Below are 22,557 nucleotides of genomic sequence, written 5' to 3'. Positions count from 1 at the left end.
TGAATGTGCCTTTACTTTTCAACAGCCCTTGTTGGCCACCAAGACCACAAAACACATGTTCCCCATGGAATTTTAATGTTCATTTTCACAAGCCTTAGTTAGGCTCACCCTGGTGAGGAAGCCTCTGAACACAATAGCAGGAAGCTCCTTAGTGAAGACTCACAAACTTCCATTAGCTGCTTTGGCTGAGCTGACTGGGGACAGATAAATAGCTCACTTCAGACTGAGTCACACAATCCGCCTATACAGAGAACAAAGGCGAGAGGGAAGGGGAAAGCTGGCAGAAGCATGCAGTCACAACCCGAACTACAATGTACCAACGCCTTAAAAATATACATCAGGAAAAAGTCCAACCTTGGGAGGGGACAGAGAAAATATTTTTAAACAAGCTGTATCTTTATATATGCTAAAATGAGGCATTTAGGAACATATATACTAAGGATGAAATTCACTCAAAAGCTAAGGAGGGAGTGTGGGTACTTAAAATTGGGGACTGGATGTTAGTTCTGGGTTATGTTCCCAGCTCTGCCATTGATTTATCTTGTGACCTTGGGCTAGTCACTTAACTGCTGTGGCTAAGTCTGTGATAGCCTTTTTCTACAGATTTGCCACTTCTGCACTCCCACTGGTGCAGTTTCACCAGTGGCAACATCTGTAGATACATAGAGTACATCCTCTTTAACCACCATGTTGTCTAACTCTGCTCAGACCAGGTCTAGATGAAAAGGAGGCTAAAACGACAACTTGTCTGTCCAAATACTCCCACCATTATTACCACTGGTGGAGCTGCAAATATGAGGGGGAAAAGCTAGTGTGGATAAGGCCTCTGTCTTTCAGTTTTTCCGTCTACAAGAGACGGATAATTGTACATACCTCACAGAGTCAGGGCTGGCTCTTGGTTTTTTGCTGCCCCAAGCAAAAAAAATTTTGCTGCCTCCCCAGCTCTGGGCTCCCCCCCCCCCCCCCCCCCCTGGGGGCCCCCCCCCCCCCCCCACCAGTGCTGACTCCACCCGCTCCCCCCTCGCCTCCAGCCGGTCCGGCGCTGGCAGGGTTGGAGTAAGCAGCGAGGCTCCCAGGCCGCGCCTCAGCCCAGAGTCCTTCCAACCAGGGCTCCTGCCTCCAGGAGCGGCCGGGATCCAGGAGGGCAGAGCTGGGGGACCGCCCCGGCAGGGGACTGAGGAGCTGGGGCAGTGTAGCCCCAGAGGGAGCAGAGCCCCAGAGAGCGGGACGCAGGCCCCACATGGCAGCGCCCCGGGCACCGGTCCCCACTATGGCCCCGCTGCTGCTCCTGGCCGCCCTGCCACAGTCCCTAGGCGGCTCAGGCCGCTTCACCCAGCCCCGGCTGGGGGGCAGCCGCCCTGCGGCACCTGCAGGCAGCTCCCCCAACCCGAGTGTCCCATGCTCGGAGCCCGCTCAACTCAGCCACCAGGTGCGGGCGCTGCTCCCCGACACAAACCACAGCGGTCCCAGGGCGCCCCCCGCACGCTGCTGCTGGCAGGGCTGGCTCTAGGCTTTTGCCACCCTAAGCAAAAACAAAAAACGATGGCCGGAATGCTGCCCCCGAAAATGTGCCGCCCCAAGCACATGCTTGGTTTGCTGGTGCCTAGAGCCGGCCCTGCACAGAGTTGTTGTGTGGCTTAATTAATATTTATGAAAGTCTTTGAAATTCTTGGAAGAAAGGTGTTAGCTAACTGCAAGTTATTATTACTACAGTTCAGCAACAGAGCGATAGCTGCATGAAGCAAATACAAGGCCAGAACCACAGTCCTGGTTGATGACATGGAACAAAATAGAAATCACTTATATTATGCAATTGGGCCATTGTGTGTAATATGCTTCCAAGTAGAGCTAAACAAAATATCTGCAACAGTTACTTTATTCAAAGAATGTTGCCTATTTTTCTGTTGCTAGAAGGTCTGCAAACAGACGGTGAGGTTTTTTTCAAATGCGTTTGAATTTATTTGATAAAAGTTTTCATGAATTTCAATTTGGCTTTCTATTTGAACTGTTACTCAGCTGCAATTGGTCAAATAAGTCAATCTGACATTGTTTCTGTTATCTAACTAGATGAGCATAAATGCTATATGCAGATTTCTGGCGTATGTGCTTGTGGAAAATGAATGTAGTTTTCTGTGAGCATTTGAATGTGCAAGCTCAATTCACTTTCCATGAACACTTGTGCTAGTAAAATTCAATTGCACAAATATCTGTAAAAAGCAAATAAGCAAGAGGAAACAAAACGGGGGGTGTGGCAAATTCATCCAGAAATTCAAATGAAGATTTGTGGCAATTATTTTGTGTGTTATTTACTCAGGTACAGAGCTAATTTGCCTTTCCCTTCTAGGACACTAGCTCATGTCCAACCTACATCAAAAAATAACCAGACATCAGTTACATGGAGTACATGAAATGGGTTAGTGAAATCGATATAGTTTCTAGTGGCCAGGTATCCTCCTCATAGAAACTGTCACCAAGTTTGGCACTAATTGTCCTATCGTTGGCAGTCTTGACAGAAGAACCAAGGACTGAATAGGCGGGGAGAGATTGGTCTGCCTTCTGATCCTAAAGGTAATTTCTCCATAATAGGCTTAAGACACATTTTTAGGGTAATGAAGGGAAAGTTGTGCTATCACTGCCTGAGCTTTGCCTTTTTTGGGCCCAATTTTGTCAGCCCTCCACTTCATGTGAACATGGTTTATGGGATTAGGATAAATATTTGATTTCAATTAGAGTTTGCCTGAGTTCAGATCTCAGGGTTTGATTCCAAAACAAAACGTTTATTATTACTGTTATTATTATTACTATTTTTAAAACACTACATCCCAAAATCAAGAGCTAATAGCAAATTGTTTACATAGTACATTTAATCATATACAGTAGTTCTGTATTTTTATAAAGATTAAGGACGCAAGAAACACCAGCACTGACAGATTATGTTACAGTCTTGTAATGGAAGGTTTGTAATTGATAGGTCAAATGGAAATTCTGCTGTTTTATTACTAAATTATCAGAGTTACTTTTGATGAGGTAATGAAAATACGGATTATCCCAGAAATGTGTTCTCTCAGGACATTTATATTTGTTGTATTTTATGGAAAGAGAAAGAGATTAATTATGATCTCCTACTGTAATTGGTTTAATCTTTGGTTACATGGTTTGAAAGGTTACTATTTCCCAACTATAGGCATGATGTAACTACGTGACTTTGTCAGTCTGGTATAAGTAACTGACTCATTTAGCCAATGCAGTACAAACAATACATTTTAAATGATTAACAGCATGCTAGATAGATTCCATTGTTCCAGCATTAGCCACCCCAGAATTAGATGTACAATACTAGGATGCAGATTTCATGATATAAAATTAAACACATCCTAAATTGTTGCCTCCTTTGTTACAAAATTAAATTAGTGCTTAAATGTAAAAGAAAACTAATTTTCACAGATGGAAACAGAACCTAGTCCTCAGCACAAACCCCTAGTCCACATTTCTGACCTCAGCATACTCCATCAACCTATGTCTTGCATCTTACGACAAATCATATTGTTAATTGAAAGAAGAAAGGCTTTAACAGATAGTAACGGAAACTGCTGCAAGGGAAATTACTCTAAATTTTAAAATCTATTTTCTTTTATACTTTTGGATAAATCAATGTTTCTGCAATATTCCACAGAAGCATTTAGACTCTAGATTATCTAAATAATTACATGCATTGTCTTCTTTCCTGTCACATGTAAATGATAAAATACAAGTACAGCTGTAACCAATAAAGCTGTATTAAAATCTCTACTATTTCTTTCTTACATTCCTAAATGAAGAACAGAATGTATGTAAAAAAACATCATGGGCTCTATCTAAATGATCATTGTCCTGTACAGAGGAGGACCAGGGGAAAAAATAAATCTGTGCTTCAGTAAAAGATAGTATAGGAAGGAAGATAACTCTATGAGCAGAAACATATTTGCAAGTGAGACACATACTGACTGATATTGTCTTTGTGATAGATGTAAAATGTGGTATAACCACAATCCCAGGTCTGAACACCTTTAAACACAGACACACCTGCTTACAGATATACGCTACCCAAACGTATATATCTATCTACCCATGTAAGCATTTATATTGTAGCTATCACCATGGTCTCTGAACACTGTTAAAAGTTATACAAACACACTTTCTTATTGATACACATTTTCCTAATACAGTTGCGCACACACACAACATATAAACCCATGGAAGATTGGATCTAGATCAGGGGTGGGCAAACTTTTTGGCCCGAGGGCCACATCTGGGTAGGGAAATTGCTTGCAGGGCCATGAATGTAGGGCTGGGGCAGGGGGTTGGGGTGTGGGAGGGGGTGCAGAGTGCGGGAGGAGGCTCAGGGCAGGGGGATCAGGGCACAGGATTGGGGTGCAGGAGGGACTCGGGGTGCGGGCTCCAGCCCATTGCCGCTTACCTTGAGCGGCTCTGGGGTGGCAGTAGCACGCAGCGGGGCTAAGGCAGACTTCCCTGGCCCTGTGCCGCTCCCAGAAGCAGCCGGCACCACATTCCTGGGGGTGGGGGCAGAGGGCTCTGCGTGCTGCCCTCGCCTGCGGGTACCTCACCTACCTCCCCCGAAGCTCCCATTGGCCACCGTTCTCCGTTCCCAGCCAATGGGAGCTGCAGGGTGCAGTGCCTGCAGGCAAGGGCAGCGTGTAGAACCCTCTGCCACCCCACCCCCAGAGGCCTCAGGGATGCGGTGCCGGCCGCTTCCGGGAGCGGCATGGGGCCAGGGCAGACAGGGAGCCTGCGTTAGCCCCACTGCGCCGTGGGGCTGGCAATCCCACAGGCCAGATCCAAAGCCCTGATGGGCCGGATCTGGCCTGCAGGCCATAGTTTGCCCACCCTGATCTAGATCCATAAATTAATGTTGTAACTGTTCCATATCTCTATAATGGGTCTACCCAAACTTTGAACTAGGGTGACCAGACAGCAAATGTGAAAAACCGGGACGGGGTGGGGGGTAATAGGAGCCTATGTAAGAAAAAGACCCAAAAATCGGGACTGTCCCTATAAAATCGGGACATCTGGTCACCCTACTTTGAACACTCCTAATTTCAGGGATGTTTGTGTTCAGGTCCATCTACACAGGATCCTAAAGAGCTGGGCTTGATAAGGACTAGAGTGCATTTCTTTCAGTTATTAATTTTAAAGATACTTTTGATTTGTACCAAAGTAAGGAACTAATCTTATTAATTACTATTATGAAGTACTATGCTGTGAGTGTGCATCTTGTTGTACTACAGATGAATTGTGCCAAACAGATAACATATCCCTGGAAATTCAAACACCTTATAGTCTGAGCAACTGTCTAGATTCAAGTACAGTGTGAGGAAAAGCCTTGCCCACACAGTAGGGATTTGCCTAAAGAGTATGTAGGGTACCTTGATGCACTAGAAGAGAGAGACTGTTCCAAAATGCCTTTTGGATCAAAATTTTCAAAGGGTCACCAAAAGAGCACATGCAACATTTATACATTCATTCATTTTAATGAGAAAGACCAGACCTGCTTGTAAAAACAAGCATTTACATACACTAATACACCTTGGCACATGCAAATATGGGTGACTGCAAGTGCAAATGGTGCACTAGCAGACTTAGTGGGCACACGTTCAAAGGGCCTTTGAAACTTTGGCCCTCCATATCTAGATTTACAACAGTCACAAAGAAAGATTGGATCATAATATTCTCCATGTTTCTTTGCAGTTCAGCCAAGAGGAATTCTTTTGCTTTTTTTCTATCAGAAAGCTAGTATTTTTGGCTGTTGAATGTCTCTTGGCAGGCATAAGATTCACAATAGATTGCATGAATACTGGGATTTTCCAGGGTGGAGCAGGGAGTTTGTACAAATTACCAGTATTTTCCTCATCAGTGAGCAAAGAAAACTGTGCAGTCATCAGCTGGATCAGAGTGAGGATGATTCTAGCTATATGATCTACTTTATTCATTCAGTACATTTTACATTTCAGATAGAACCAAAATGATCAGCCATGTCTATACATCTATCTCTGATCAAGATTAAGGTTAGGCTGACAACAGGCCATACTTTTGAGGTGGAGGGGGAAGCATGGCTGGAGCATGAGGCTATAATACATCTGCCTTCATCTAGAATGCATGTAGTTTGTTTTACAGTATTCACAGACTTGTTTAATTTTGCTGTAAGAAAAAAATTCTGCAGAAAATCCTGCAGTTGTAGACATGTAGCATATAAGCTATTTGGATCTCACTGCAATATACTCTCCTCTCAATAAACACATGGAACTCCCATTAATGTGAATGCAAGTTATGTATGCATATCAAAGGGAGAACAATATCCCTAAGGGCCTAGCATAAATTAACAAAAGCAAATAAATTCTAAAACCTCCAATCTTAGTGCATGCTGTTCTCTGTCTTGGATCATATAGGTTTCCAAGGAGGTCTGCAACCATCCAGACAAAATTGGGCATGTTACGGACAGTATTTCAGCATTAGTTTTAAAATTCCTCACTTTTATGGATTGAAAATTAAGCCCTTAAGTAAGAGTCTCATCTCCCCCAATGAATGTGCATCGTTCACATAAAAAGATAATGGAGTTACACACCCGTGCATCCACATGAGAAAGGAGATTACCATAATGTAGATTATCGCCTTTGGAGTTCCTTTTTTAGAGTTGTGTTTCTTCACAAGACATTCCCAAATCTTTTGCCAGGTCTTTTGGAGCTGTACTAATTTGAATGGAAATCTATGTGCAACACTAAACACCGGATGACATCGGAAGCACTGAATAAGATGAAGAATGGTAAAGCAGCTGGTTAAGATGTGATAACTGATATTATTGGAGATACTGCAGTAAGTGGCTTTCATAGATTACTATATGTTTACTGGAATCAAGCAAGGATACCAGATGACTGGAGAGTGGGGTTGATTGTGCCTTTTTGGAAGGGTAAGGCTGATGCAAATGATCCAAATACCTATCAGGTCATCACTCTCTTGAGTCAGCATTTCAATGTCCTTGAGAGTCGTTTGAAGGCAAGGCTGACGTACAAGGTGGAGGAAAATATAGGAGCAGAGCAACATGGCTTTAGGAAGGGAAGGACTACTATAGATGCAACATGTGCAATGAGATAGAAGTTTGAAGGAATGATAAATGGAGGATGTAATTCCTGTGTTGCATTTATTGATCTTGAGAAAGCATATGACTTGGTTCCACAGGAGCTGGTGTTTGGAGTATTGAAATGGATGGGAGGGGAAATGGAGATGATAGAATTGCTGTATTGAGAGTCAAAAGCTAAGATAACATAAAATTTCAGAGAGTTTTGATGTGATAGTGGGATTGAGATAAGGCAGTGTTCTGAGTCTCCTTCACTTCATCCTAGTATGGAATTAATTAGTAGGAGGACCAAGCCTGTAGAGAGAAAACTAATGTATGCTGACGACCTGACCCTGTTGGCTGACAGCAAAGAGGAATTGATAAGTATGGTATTAGAGTGGGCATCTGTGTTTGAAGACCATGGTTTGAAGGTAAACACAAAGAAAACTGCAAGTAGGGAAGGTGGAAGAAGAGCTTTTGATTGAGGTTTCAGGAGAGAAGCTGAAGCATAAGAAAGAATTTGTGTATTTGGGACGTACAACTAGTGCCAATCAGAAAGAGGTCTGGAAAACTGCAAAGAATGCAATGTGCATGGGCGGGAGTGAAAAAGTGGCAGGGGTACTGTGGGACCGGCAATTAAGCAACAAACTGAAAGGAAAAGTGTATTGTGTTTGTGGGTCTTACAGAGATGGAAGAAAAGAAGATACAGGTAGCATGAGAACAGCTGGCAAGTGGAGGTGAGGCGGTGTGCATGGAAGAAATCAGGGGGAAGATGAATTTGGGACTCTTAGTGATTGGCTGGGTAGGGCACATTTGAGATGTGCTGGACATGTGATAAGTATGGTAGCCCAAGGTCCAACTGCTTCAACAGCTGCCATGGGAACTACAAATTGTGGACTACAAACTGGGGCATGTTGGGAGAGCTTCCTGGTTCCTGCTAGGAAGTCACCTCTGCCCCTCCCAGGAGGAAGTTTTTTGCACTGCCTGAAACTGGGAGCAGGAGACAAGCAGTAGAAAGGAGGCTGAACTGTAATCCTCTTCTATGGCTTTTTTTTTTAATAGATTAAAACCTTGTTCCTGCTGGTTTGTCTGAGTGGGTTTGGTCTGAGGTGAACACACACAATGCAGAACACACAGACACCTCAGGTCCAGCTTCCCAAAGTTGTGTAAAAAGTCACAAAGCAGATTTTCCCTATGTTGAACACCTTCATATTGGGTCAGTGACAAGGAGGGGGGCTACAAATGGAAGACCGGCCAGTAAAGAAAGCCTGGGAGGAAGAGGGTGGCACAAAAGGATGTGTAAGACGGAGGATAGAATGGAAAGACTCTGTCAAAAGAAGTTTGACAAGAAAAGGACTGGAACTCCAAGACTCTCAAATACATGTCATGGCCTGTAAGGAGTAGCAAAGAATTGAGGCATGTAAATGGGCAAAGAAGTCAAGAAGTGAAGTTTCATGAGGATGACATCAGTGCATCTATAAAGGCTTGTCTACACTCAGATTTTGTACCATTTTAACTATATCTGTTTGAAACCACTATAAAGTTACATGATACACCCCTTAGTATGGAAGTGGTTATACCTGTATAAAGGTGCTTATGTAGCTTATTCCTGTAAATTTAGGGGAGCAAGCTATAGTGTGATAAAGCACCTTTGTACCACAATAATTGCATTCATATTAGGTAGTTGTGCTGATTTAACTATTTTGGTTTAAAAAAAAATTGCAACCCTAACTGAAATAGTTAAATTGGTATAAAAACTGTGTGTGGACTAGGCCTAAGATTTAGAACAAAACAAAAATGATAGCATTATAAAAATAATTGTCTTGTTTTATCTTTCATCATATTGCTCATCCACTTGATATCAAAACTCCACCTTTGGAAGGAGGGTGTAGTTTGGCTCAATATGCTTGCATTTTCATGGGTTTGTGTTTTTACAATGCATATGTCTGCATTTGGTTAGCGTATATCAATAGTGTCTGATCATGCATACATTTATATTTGGGAAGTGTATATCATTAAACATCTAACTTTATAGGCTGCATGTGTGTGCACACATGGGAAAACTGTATTACCTGCATGTGTGTGATGCACCTGTACGTGTGTGTGTTCACTGAGAAGTATGAAGTGTGAGAGTCAAGGAGGAGGCATCTGTGTGTACTTCGCAAAGTGTCCATCGTTAGGCACACGGGTTTGCATGATGCACCGGTGCATGTATGCATTGGGTCCACAAGCCTGCATTGTTCTATGCTGTGACGCGGGTACACGGCATATATGGGTATGGATTCCCGGGCGCGTGGACGGTGCAGCGTGTAGCTGCTCTCTGGGAGCAGCTGCTATCTCTCAGGCGCGATGCAGCATGCAGCCCCTGCAGACGCTGTGCTCCAGTCACTCTGCAAAGCGAGTCTCTGATCGCCACCCTGGGCGAAGGGCTAGAAAGTGTGGAAGAGGAAAGCCGGCTCTGCTCGTCCTCCAGACTAGCTCGGAATGAGCCGCTGCTGTGATGTGCAAGATGTCTTTCAAGGTAAGCTTTCTCACTGCACTGCTGAGCTGGGGAGATCCCATCCCGCCCTCCTCCTTTTGCTGCCGCTGCCATGTCCCGTTAGCACTGCAGATGCTGTGGCTTTCGCAGGCCTGGCTGATCGGCTGCAGTCCGACTCTGCCTCTGCTTCTCTGCATACGACCTCGGCTCTTGTTTCCCTCTGCCATGGAGATATTTCCTCCCCACGACCTTCCCTCTGCAGCCGATGGTCCTGGGGGGTAATGGGCACAGCTGTAATTGTATTTCACAATATGTTTATCTTCCTGTATGTGAAGCAAGGAGGAGGGTGGTGGTTAAAGGCTAAATCTATGTGGACTTTGGTGAGTCATTGTGAGATTAAGCAACAGAGGGTCCTGTGGCACCTTTGAGACTAACAGAAGTACTGGGAGCATAAGCTTTTGTGGGTCAGAACCTCACTTCTTCAGATGCAAGTAAGCATCTGAAGAAGTGAGGTTCTGACCCACGAAAGCTTATGCTCCCAAAACTTCTGTTAGTCTCAAAGGTGCCACAGGACCCTCAGTCTGAATCTGTAAAAAGCAACAAACACGGCTACCCCTCTGATTGTGAGATTAAGTTGAGTATGGGATAACTCGTGAACATAATGGGTGCAGATTGTTAGGGGTAGTAGTGGAGTGTGGCGGAGAACAGCTATACTTAATACAGAGCACAAGAAAGGGGGCATAACATAGGAACTAACTTTAGATTTTTCCACCTACAAATCTATAAGCTATCAGGTCTGTTTTACATTAAATCTCTTTACTTGTTTTATACTTTGTCACAAAAGCCTGTCTCTTTATGAAACTCTCCATAGTATTTGTTTAAAGAAAAACTGGGATTGTTTGACCTCAAGGGAAACAAGAAGGAACTCTGTAGGTTTATGGGATTCATAAATCTTATTATTTTAGTGTTAATGGAACTAACTTTTTGTCTAGAAATTAAATTTATTAACTTAATATTTATATATAAACTATAGAGCTAAGTTAGTCTATACATTTGCTTTAGGACAGTCAGAATATACACATATTATATTGTGTATATATTATTTGTAATCTTAAAACCCTAACCTGTCACTGAATTTTAAAACAGATAATTTTAAAAACTGAATTTACTTTTTCCCAGCTTTGCCATTTGTTTACAAACTGTATTCCACTCAGTTAGTTAAATTAGATTGGTTAGTCTCATTTTCTGTTTCTAGTCAGTTTCACTTTTGTGAACAATGTTAAAACAATGATGTTTTAATTGGGTTCCCATAGCCCAGTGGAATGTTTATATTTAAAAACCTGAGTAGGCCTTGTTCAGAGTCATCTCAGTGGAAACATGCATGAAGAAGGATCGCAAGACCTGTCCCTTATACCTGATCTCACAAAAGAAAACCCTAGATCCAAAAAGGAGATTAATAAGGACCAATAAGAAAGGAGGAAAGCAAGAAGCAATTTATAGATAACATTGGCAAACATTTACTCTGGAGATATAGCTCCTGGCTAGTTGTGCAATTTTCATATCTTTTATCTCTTCTTCACCTATTGATTGCCAGCTCAGCACCAATTCTTTGCTTTGCATTGCTTTGACTGATTATTCGTTGTCATTTCCCCTCTTTCCTGTAAATCCCTTTATTTGCTCCATTGTCTCCTACTCTCCACACTAACTGCAGCACCTGCCCTTTCTTCCGTATTGCCTTTCTGCAGCTCCACTGAATTATTTTAATTGTGGTAGTGCTTGAAATGTGCGGGGTTCCAGACACAGTTCCTACCCTGAAGAGCATACCCTTTCTTACAATGCTGTTCACCTTTATACCCGTGAAAACTCCATGGTCACATCCCTTCAGCCTTCTGTTGTCCTCAAAACCCTTCATCATCTTACCTCCCTCTACTCTGTTTCCATTATTCTTCTTATCCTTCTGCTAATTAGTCTCCTCCTTTCTGGCCTCACAGATATTCATCTCATTTCCCCCTTTCTATGTCTCTCATTCTCCTGGATGCTGGTAACAGCTCTTCTACATAATTCCAGTCCTGTATACCAACATTCTCCTATTTCAGCTAGTCCTGCCTCTTACCCTACCCTGCAGGCTTTTCTCCTCTAACCTTGTTCCTGTCAGCTGCCTCTCGCATGCCCTACTTCCCTTTTCCTGCCCCCTCTGGGATTTTTACTCTAGCTCACTGCCTGACTAATATAACTCTTGCAAATTTCTTCTCCCCACCCTTCCCTGGCTATGTCTGTAGCTGCCCTGTTTTATGGTATTCTCTTCTTCTCCCATTTCCCTGCCCAGAAGGCTGGGGGAGCGGGGCTGCGCACTCCGGTGGATCAAAGCAAGTTCAATATAATGCGGTTTCATCTATAACGCAGTAAGATTTTTTGGCTCCTGAGGACAGCATTATAGCGGGGGAGGTGTATAATATCCCAAGAAGAGAGGAGGGTGGTAGGTGGAGATGCAGAAGTGGACTTAAGCATGCAAAAGTGCAGAGGAGCTGCTCAGAGAAAACAATCATATGAAATATTATATGGACAAGAAAATCAAAATCATGTGTAATTCATAGGCGGAGACGGAAGAGGAGGAGGGAGACAGATTACAGCCAAAGGAGAGAGGAGGCACTGCAGAGCACAGCTTTACCGCGTTATATCCGAATTCGTGTTATATCGGGTCGTGCTATATCGGGGTAGAGGTGTATATCTGGTCGCGTTATATCAGGGTAGAGATGTACATGTATTTAGGGGCCACATTGACAGTATTCACAAAGTCCTCGACTCCCTTCTTCACACTCCCACCTTTCATTTTATCCTCCTTGATCCAACTCTCCAGCTCTACTTCTTGAATCCCTCAACCAACCCCCTAGCATCTAATGGGCCTGATTCAGAGGCAATTGAAGGAAAAGGGAGATTTTCCATTGACTACTTTGGGCACTGAATCAGGCCCAGTCTGGTTAGATCCCTGGGGGGAGGGATAGCTCAGTGGTTTGAGCATTGGCCTGCTAAACCCAGGGTTGTGAGTTCAATCCTTGAGGGGGCCACTTGGGGATCTGGGGCAAAATCAGTACTTGGTCCTGCTAGTGAAGGCAGGGGGCTGGACTCAATGACCTTTCAAGGTCCCTTCCAGTTCTAGGAGATGGGATATCTCCATTTAATCTTCTCCTTCTCTCTTATCTTCAACCCCTCTCTGTCCTCTGGCTCTTTCTCTCCATCTTCAAGAACACTGTTGTTTCCATAACTAAGAAACACACCCTCTCTATTCAGCTGTCACCCCATCTGTCTCCTCTCAGGACAAACAGTAAGTCAGAGATAGAGCAAGGAACTGAACCTGAGAGTTATAGAATGTAAAAAGTATTATTTTTCTTTTAGCTACCACTAAGCTGATACATAAAATTATATTATTATTTATGAAGAAAATCACTGCCATCGAGAAATGGACTGTCTGATCTAGAAAATATCCATGTGTTTTCTCTCTTTGAAGAAGTGCTTATGATGGGTGCCCGTTTAAAATGTATACAGTACCCCATATCACCCTTAAAGTTTACTGAAAGCATACATGATCAAAAATATCAGCACAGCCATAGTTTAGAATAATGTTTTAAAACATCTTGATGAAGTAAAGGAGAGCAAATCAAATGACATATTGAAATAAATAAATCACATTTTCACCAAAGCTATCAGCTGATAACTTTTCCATTATTATATTCTGTGTCACAATTGTCAATGTTAGGGATTAGTTGTATACTTTAAAGATTCTTTTTTCTAGGGTTTAACTAACTTTATAAATATGTCAGTTTTATCTAACATCTCTTGTAAGTTAGTAGTACCAAAACAATAAAAAGAATAAAACCAGTTGTTCAAGTCAGATATTTTTTTGTGCTGCACCTAGCACAATGGAGTCCAGGTCCTTGACTGGGGCTCCTAGGTGGTGTAGTCATACAAATAAATAATAAAGATAGGACTGAGTCAGGAACTGAGCAATAATAATCGAAGCCTGTGGCATTTCCTGGAGATTAAAGATCAGTGGGGAGGAGTTCATTGCTCAAGGGTCATTAAATCCAGCTGGTCAATAATCCCAAAATAAAGCCCTGCTCCAAAGTTACTATTGCCCTATAATCTGAAAATGAAAATAAAAACCATAGATGTATAGACAGGGTGGATAAAAAAAATTTTTAAATCAGATTTTTTTTAATTAGATTTTTTTTTGGATAGGTTTTTTTCCCTCAAAAAGCATTTTATCTAAAGATAGTTTCTATTAAGATACATTATAGTTCAAAGATATCTCATCATGGAATAGGGATCATAAATTCTTATTCTATAGTATGAGACAATATATTCATGTAATGTTTAAGAAACATTTTGTAAATGAGTTCCAATAGTTCATGGATTAGGGACCTAATCTTATGGGGTTCCACAGGCTTCTGGTACAGATTATTTAGGTTAATCTTTCTATCTACCCAGTGGGACTCAGTGCTCAGTCTGGAAGATACCATCAGAAATGCTTAGTTTTGCAGTTCTCAAACTGTGGATTTGTGTCTCCAGAGGTAACATGCTTGTTAACAGCAAAAATGTTTTAAAATAAATAATATATAGAGGTGAGAAATAACAGACCTCAACTCCATTGTCCCTCTGCAAATTTGTGTACACAGAGTCAATCCCTTACCTCTCTCAAAGTTCAAAGTTTCAAAATCTTCAATGAATAGAAGATTATTGGGGGCGGAATAGATCTAGACAAGGAGAAGAAGTCTGGAGATAAATGTGAGAAGAGAGGGACATATGCTTGTTTTGTTAAAACATAATATGTTTGCTGTTGAAGAAAAACAATCCAGAATACTTAATGTTATTGTTTTAGTTAAATAAAACAATTTAAATGTCTATCTGGTGATTTTTTTCCCCCTCCTAATACAGCCTGGCAAGAAAATCCTCCAAATATTAATGATTAACCTGTTGAATTGGAGATCACTGTTTAAAAATGTATAGTGTATACCTTCTAAAAATGAAACTTACATCTATCTCTGAGTTGTGAAGAATATGTATTAAGGTTATAACAAACCAGAATGCACTTTTATGTAGAAAATCATGATTAAATCGAGTCTTCCTGACTCATGATTTAAATCAAATCCACTCTGTGTATAGATCTTTGTTTTTAACTTGGTTGTGTAATTCCAGTTGGTATGTACAGTGTATTTTGATAGGATTAATGTCCTGTTCACTGGCCAGGTTGCTTGAATCTTCTCTGTACATTCCATTCAGCTTAGAACATAAAATAGCAAATATTATTTCTCATCTGATTGTTACATGGTTGATGCTCTCTCTAGGTCAGTGATCCCCAAATTTTTTATCTCACACCTCCCTTTACCCCTGTCTGCACCCCTTCCCATTGTGGTTCGGGGCTGGGAACAAGGCCACGGTTGGGGCTGAGGCTGGAATTGCAGCTGGGCTGGGAGCCGGAGGCAGAGGCTGGGGCCACAAATGGGAGCAGGTCTGTGGCTTGGAGCGGGACCACAGCCAGACTTGGGAGCAGAGCCATGGCCGGGTCGTGATTGAGGCCTGAGGCTGTTGCTGGGAGCGGGGCCAGCAGCTGGGGCCGGAGCAGAGCTGGAGACAGAGCGGGGCTGGGTGGTACTCCTTCCCCACCTCCGATGGGGGCTGGGCCCCGCCATGCCCCCCCAAACATTCCTCCACACCCCCTTAGAGGGCTGCACCCCACAGTTTGGGGACCACTGCTCTAGGTGTATTGCATACTTAGCTTTTGCAAGGAATATCTGGCTACACAGCATGAGGAGAGGAAAGTGCATTGCTAGAGCATGGCAGCTCCAACCTGAGGCTGGGAAGCAGTGCTTTGAAAAGCCAGATTCATGTCCTTGGTACATTTGACAATGCTACCATGGCTTGTATCTGATTCAGAAGGTATAGGGAAGTTTTTGCTGGAGGGTTAGTGCAGGATTTATTCCCTAGCAGGGCCGGGGAAACTGTTCACGGGCAGAAGGAATGAGGAATTTCATGAACCACAAGGTTAAATGCTCTGGGTTTGATTCTTCTCTCAAACTGGTTTTACATTGGCACAACTCCTTTGATTTTGTTGGAGTTATTCCTGACTTACATCAGTGTAAGTGAACAGAGAGTTAGGCTCTCTAACTCCTTCTGCTTAGTCTCTGAATCCTGATTCCAGATCCTAGCTAATTCATAAAGGCCCTGCTGTAGAAGTCAGGCACAGTAGTATGGAGTCAGACAGCCATTATGAGTGGTGAGAAGACTGTGGCAGGTGAAAGAGTCTTCCTATAAGAAGCACATACTGCAAGCTCTAAAAGACTTTCAAAACATTTAGGGTCAGAGTGAGATGATAAAACTAATCCAGTGAGTATTGTCCATCAACACTGAACTCCCTTCCAGAGAAGCTGAGAATGATTACAAACCTCATCACCTTCAGGACAAAATGTCAGGCCCCACTTTTTGCAATAAATTTTCCATAAACATCATAACGACAGTGTTCTAAAAAACTAATTAACTAGATGTCTTCCTCTGTTTAGTAGGTAGGAGAGAAACAGGCAAGATGGATCAACTGATGGTGTAGGTCACCTGGCTGGATTTATGTAAAATTGTCCAACGGCACAAGTGCAGTAAGAATAGATAGACCATCCCTCTTCACCAATGGCTAGCAGGGCAGGATAAGACTGTTAGTAGTTTTGAGCCAGACTCTGATTCCAGCTGGTGTCAATGTGGAGTGAGTTGATTGTAACCGAGATCAGAAAACCTAGCCTATTGTGCCAATTTCTATGCTCCTTCCCTGCCTCCTGCCATCCATCTCTTGCTATGTAAAAGTTCAAACCACTTTATGAAGTGTCTTGTGATTTATGAAACTTCTCATGCAGTTACCAATAGTCCTAGTTGCTAACAGTTATAAAAAACAGCTATGTCAGAGGGTAGCTGGCCTTCTGAGATCTTTTCTTAAACACTTCAGCCATCAAAACAACAATATTAAGACAACATAACAGACACATTAAGAAAAGTCAAAAACAGAGACCATACTCGTGCAAGACAGCACAACCCTTCTCTTCTTTCCAACGTCAGGTTTTCTCTTGAGAAGAGAGCCTCAACACTAAAGACTTGCCCTGTTCTCCAAATACATTGTGTCCAAAGTCCAATCTAAGCAGAAGTCAGCGATGACCAGTTGTTATTGCTCAATTCCATAACAGGTGCTGCATTCCTCCATAGAGAGTCCGTTACATATGCTGAAAATTCTACTTTTGGTGTCCTTCCAAAATGTGGACCCAAACACAGCTCCTTGATACACAGAAATGAGTTCCTCCATGGAAAACAAAAAACAGAGAAAAAGGAAAACAATCAATCTACAGCAATAGCAATATCCTCAGTCATTACATAATATTGATACCGCAGACCCCTGACATACTAATTAATCAACCATACTCTTGGTCCAACATAATTTCCCCCTCCCTATACAATCTTTTCAATTCCCACCATATCATGAGCAAAAACACATTCCAGTATCCTCTTACTCCTTCACAATTTTGTCCTGAACTTACTCCCAAAGGCCTCTGGGCCTATGCAGTGGGCTCCTCCCTCACCTTGAGAGGAGAGAGGCCCAACACAAACTCAAACCATGTTAAACTTGGATGTGCCTCCATCACTTCCTCTCCTTCTCCTTTCTCACTGCATGTCTCAATACCACCAGCTCCTGCTGTACTTTGTGTATCAACTCCTCCGGGGAAGCCCATGTCACCTCACACCTTGCCTTCCAGAGGAACGTACATAGGGCTACACTGATGAGATAGAGGGCCTTCCCCTCTTATGTCCTAAAATAATTGGCACTTTCAGCACCCTTGCTAATCCCACCTGCACCTTCTGAGCCCACGGGCATTCCTCCAACAGATGGTCCTGGACCCCCACGCCTGCAGACAGCTATTGCCTGGGACATAGCTGGTCTTGTTTTTGCAAGATTTTCCATACTACCCGCATACTCACTTTACCATGGTAAAGCCTGCAGGCCATCTCTTTATAGTTAAAGGGGACCCTCCGCGTCCATAGAAGCACCCAAAATGACCGTATCATCTGGGCAACGGGCCAACTGCAAGAGCTCATAAACCTGAGCCTCCAACACCTGCTGATACTTCCCCTGTCTTGTCTGTCCTCTCCTCACCTCTTCTTAGCATATCCTGCATATCCGTAAGAACTGGACCACTCCAAAAACGTATTCAGGGAGCTGGTTCTGCCTCCTCATCTGACTTCTCCATCCTTGCCATGGCTTTACAAGCTTTCTTTCCCACCATTCCTCTGCTGATGGCACTGAACCCAGACTGGAATCATATGCTGAATGTGATCTCATTGGTTACTTAAGACCAGCTGCATCCTTTGCAGATAAAAATGCAAACTTAAGGTCTTAAAAAAGTATCATTGGGTGTCTCATCCCCAAGCCTCAGTGTTCCACCCCTCGACAGACCAGAGACCTCTTAATGAATGGATACATCTTCTGTCCCCAAAGAGGAGAAAAAAACAACCCTATCGCTCTGCCCATCAACTGTGCCAAGAGCAGCATGTACACTCTGGTCAAATAAAGGAAGAGCGGAAGCAGGTACAGATGTATCACTCACACTCTGTACAACATGGAGGGTGCATGCCAGCTCCTCCATCGCTCCACCACCCACTCCCCCATCTCCAGGGCACTTTCCCAATTCCAGCTCACAGTCGCTCCTTCCAAGCAGAACTCTGCCCCCAAGATCTTCAATACATCTTCCTGCTGTCTACACTGCAGCCTTTCCAAAGGGGGGGAATGCTGGATCATTGCCATATTTGTTCCCCTTATCCCCCACCCATAATGCCGTACTCTGTCAAATTTAACTTGGTCCCTGACACTTGCTCAGACCGCTGGAGATATGTCATCAGCCTGTAATTTTCCTCATGGTTCACAGCCGGGTCAGATATCAGTCAAGGGAAATCAACATGGTCCTGCCCCCACCGCCACTCCACCATCCACTTCCAAAAGCCCAACAAGGGGATCCACCAAGAACACATAGCACAATGGACTCAAAGGAAAGCCCTGCCTCACCCCAGACCTCAGCAGGATAGCCTTCTGCCCTAGCCAACCATCAACCAAAGGGTGCCTGACCGCCTCCTTGTACATCTGCAGCCAAGAGGTGAAGATACTCAGGATCCCATGGTGCTGTGGCACATTCCACAGATATTTACACTGCACTTGATCAGTGGCCTTGTTTTGATCCAGGGAATAAATGTACCCTTGCCAGGCACCTTCTACCCCTGCCTCAAACACCTCCAGAAGATCTCACTGTGAGCAGCCTATCCTTGACGGCACTGGCCTGGCTGGCAGGATTCAGTTTTGGAGCCACCTTACCAAACTGTTTCAGGAGTGCCCTTGCTAAGATCTTATAATCTGTATTCAAGAGGGTGAGAGGTCACCAGTTTTCTAACAGCATCCTGTCTCCTCCCTCCCCTTTGCTCAGCAAGATCAACAAACCCTCATGAAATGATCTCTCCAACTCCCTCCTACCCAGCACCTGATTAAACATGTCCATCAACACCTAAGCAAAAACCACTGGGAAAGGCCAATAAAATTCACTTTTCAGCCCATCTCTGCCTGGGGACATCTCTTTCTTTAAAGCTTGAGTAGCTTCCAAAGCTTTCTGACACTGAATAGGGCTGCACAAACCTTCTGCCCGGCACCCACGCTCTCCCATCCCTCTATACTGATGTCTGCTGTTGTTGCCCTACTCCCCCAAATAACTTGGCATAATAAACCTGGATCACATCCAGCATCTCCTCTGGGTCTCTGGTATACCTTCTTTCTATGTTTCTCAGTCCCAACATGTCCCAAGCCTCCTTCCTCTCCTTTCTATAGGCAAAAATCTGGTGCTAATTGGTCTTCACTCTTGCAGCAGCTACTTTTTCCCTTTAATTTCTTAACCCTGACATGAAGGCTCCTGATATTCTGCTCCCCATTCTTGAGATTATCACTCTTACCCCTGACTTCTGACTCCTCTTGCTAGTATTGTTGTTTCCTGCGTTAACCAATCCTCAATCAATTTAGAAGCAACTGTATTGTTTCTAAATAGAACTGTTCCTTTCTTTATGTCTGCAGCGGTTAAAGAAACAGCCACCACACACTGCCAATGCCCTTCACCTCATACTGACCCACAGTGCTTCCAAAAACTCTCCATCAGAGAGTTGTTACAAAAGCAAAGGTCAACCTCCCTCGACCCTGGCAGCTGAATAGCCATTAGAAGGTCCGAAGGCGCAAACCCCATGCCTTTCAATATAAGTTTCTGTATTAAGAGATCTCTTTCTGGCATTGGTGTTGTTAGGGAAATGTATCAAAAATGGACCACATACCTCCATGCCTAGTTCCAATTAGTTGTCCCTGTACCCATACTGCCCTTCCCCCACCCCCATACTCTCAAACTCGGCTTCCTGCCCTAACTGTTGGCCACCATCCCTTCCTCTCAATCGCTTCAAGGTCTCTGCATAAGATAACACCAACCACACAGCACCTCACTTAGTAGCAGCAAATGCAGCATCTGATTGCAACCCCTTAGCTGTCATTGTTCTTTTCCATGCTAAGGGCCTCAGCTCCTCAGAAGACCCAGGCAGTTCCTTGCTCTGCTGCGTTCATACCACACCGACCTTTGCAGCTGTCCCACTATCCCGGAGAGCCTGAGCAATAGAATTGCCTGCATTAGCCCTGTCTTCCTGAGTCCTCAATTTTTTAGTAATCCTCCCCTTTTGCCTGGGAAACTCTTGTTCCCTAATCAGGCAGATTATCCTGTTTGTCCAGTTGATCCACCTCCTCCAATCCCACTTCTTCTTCTGCCTACACGTCTATATCCATTCCGGTTCATTCCAACCCACTCACTTTCCTCTACTCTATATCCACATCTCTCCTCAGTGCAGCTCTCAATCCAAGCGTTGTATAAGCAGTGACTGCCTTCACCACCAGCTCCATACTAGGCTTTCCTGTAGTCACCAGTGACTCACCAGGCACTTGGGATGCTGCTCACTGCACCCCAGGCCTCTCCTGTTCCTCTGGCACTGTGAACTGCTCTGCCACTGCCATGCCTGCTGCTTCTTCTGTCATCCACATCAGCTGTTACTCGTGACTCACTCTCCACCACCAGGGATGAGAGAAGGGGGCCCAGCTTGTGTCCCTATCCTCCCTCCACATTCACCGCTCTGCCTGGTTCCGTTGCTCTTCCTGCTCCACTATGGAATTTGCTACAGCCACCATGCTCAATGAAGCCCACCCAGATCCTGTGGCTGTTACTGCCATACAGCTCTTTACCTTCGACCAGGTCTTTTCCCCCAACCTCTTCAAACTATTGGCCCTTCTGAATCACAACATCCTCCCCTGTCCTCTAACCTGCTCGCTGCTCTCAGAAGTCTTCTGGTTTACTAGTTGTAAGAATTCCTCCTGGTAGGGCAGGCTCCCCAGAGAAGCCCTTCTCCCCATCCACAGACTCAAGAGACAGGTAGGCCCCTTCTCTCCTGGCTCAGCCCTCCTGGACTGTCCCAAACTGCTCTCCATACCCTTCTCTTTGTGCCCTTGCACTACTACAACTCCTCCCAAAACCTTCTTCTGTCCTCTTCCCTTCTTCTTCCTCCTCTTTCTTTTTCTTCTCTTCCCTTCCCTTGAATGAGAGCCTTGCAGCCTTTCCTGCAAAGCCCCTGGGTCTCCACCCTAGAGCTGCAGAGCTTCCTGACTCAACAGCCATCTTGCTCCTCTCACTCACATCCATAGCTGGCCCTCTGAAGGAGTCAGGGGCTCAGCCTACCTCTGACAGACCCCACAAGGGGGAAATGAGGCAACTCAGGTTCTCCTGGGAATAGTTAACTCACAGAGTAATGTGAGTGCAGTGTAGTGGTAGCTGTGTTGATCCTAGGTGAGTGAGGCAATATCTTTTATTGGATCAACTTCTGTTGATGAGAGAGACAAGCTGAAGTTTCAGAGTAGCAGCCGTGTTAGTCTGTATCCGCAAAAAGAACAGGAGTACTTGTGGCAACTTAGAGAGTTGGTAAGACAACTCCCACCTGTTCATGCTCTCTGTATGTGTGTGTGTGTGTGTGTATATATATCTCCTCAATATATGTTCCATTCTGTGCATCCGAAGAAGTGGGATGTAGCCCATGAAAGCTTATGCTCAAATAAATTTGTTAGTCTCTAAGCTGAAGAAGGTCTCTGTGTGGCTTAAAAGCTTGTCTCTCTCACTAAGGAAGTTGGTCCATTAAAAGGAATTACCTCATTCACCTTATCTCGCAGAGTAATTTAGAGGCAATTAATTAGACAGGGAAGTACTTGGGCATGCTAAAAGGCTAAGGACCTCAGTTAGAGGGAGATTCCTGAGGAGGGGAGTTTCCAGAGAGCCTGAGCCAAGCAAAAGCTGTGTCCTAGGGTAGAGAGCCTGAATTAGGTGGAAGCCAGGCTCACAGGGAGATTGAGCTAGGTGGAATCCATGCTCCTGAGCAAAGGAGCCTGAGCCAAGAAGCTGTGTTCCTAGGGAAGGAAGCCTGGATAATCAGAGGATAAACTCCTAGAGCAAAGAGCCTAAAGCGGGAGCCTGGAAGGAATGCTTTTGGAGAGGGGAGAACCCTAGTGGGAGAGTGACAGTACGCACACAGCCCAGCCAACCCCATTAGTATTTGGAGTGATCCTTGAGAAACCTCCATGGACCATGATGTCAGAGGAAGACTCCACCCAGGCAGCATCAGGAGACCTGAGGCAAGAGCAATTAGAGGAAGTACCTGGATGGAGATGAATACTGAACTCAGGACAGCTGACAGTGAGTGCCTCAGCTCGGAAGGTGTGGTGTGTGCCTGTGTTAAACAAAGAAGAGCCTCTGGGGGAAGTGCTCTCGAATACCCAAAACTGGTTTGGACTTGTTTGTACTCTGGGTGGAGGGAAATCAAGGCAGGACTCACCTGC

At 44.2% G+C, this 22,557-nt stretch overlaps 1 protein-coding gene across 2 annotated transcripts in view; it reads left to right on the top strand.

The window, feature by feature from the left end:
- The first annotated feature begins 9,377 nt into the window (after positions 1 to 9,377).
- ANKRD29 (ankyrin repeat domain 29) overlaps positions 9,378 to 22,557 on the top strand; it is a 44,454-nt gene continuing 31,274 nt past the window's right edge. For both annotated transcript variants that reach the window (XM_034762776.1, XM_034762775.1), the window contains exon 1: positions 9,378 to 9,629. In XM_034762776.1, coding sequence (XP_034618667.1) covers positions 9,609 to 9,629 — 21 coding nt within the window. In that variant the 5' untranslated portion in view covers positions 9,378 to 9,608. The remainder of the gene's footprint in view (positions 9,630 to 22,557) is intronic.

This window comes from Trachemys scripta, chromosome 2 (genome assembly GCF_013100865.1).
Source record: "Trachemys scripta elegans isolate TJP31775 chromosome 2, CAS_Tse_1.0, whole genome shotgun sequence".
NCBI classification, from domain to species: Eukaryota; Metazoa; Chordata; order Testudines; family Emydidae; genus Trachemys; species Trachemys scripta.
Note: the sequence above shows the minus strand (reverse complement) of the source record. Positions and strands in the feature narration are given on the sequence as shown.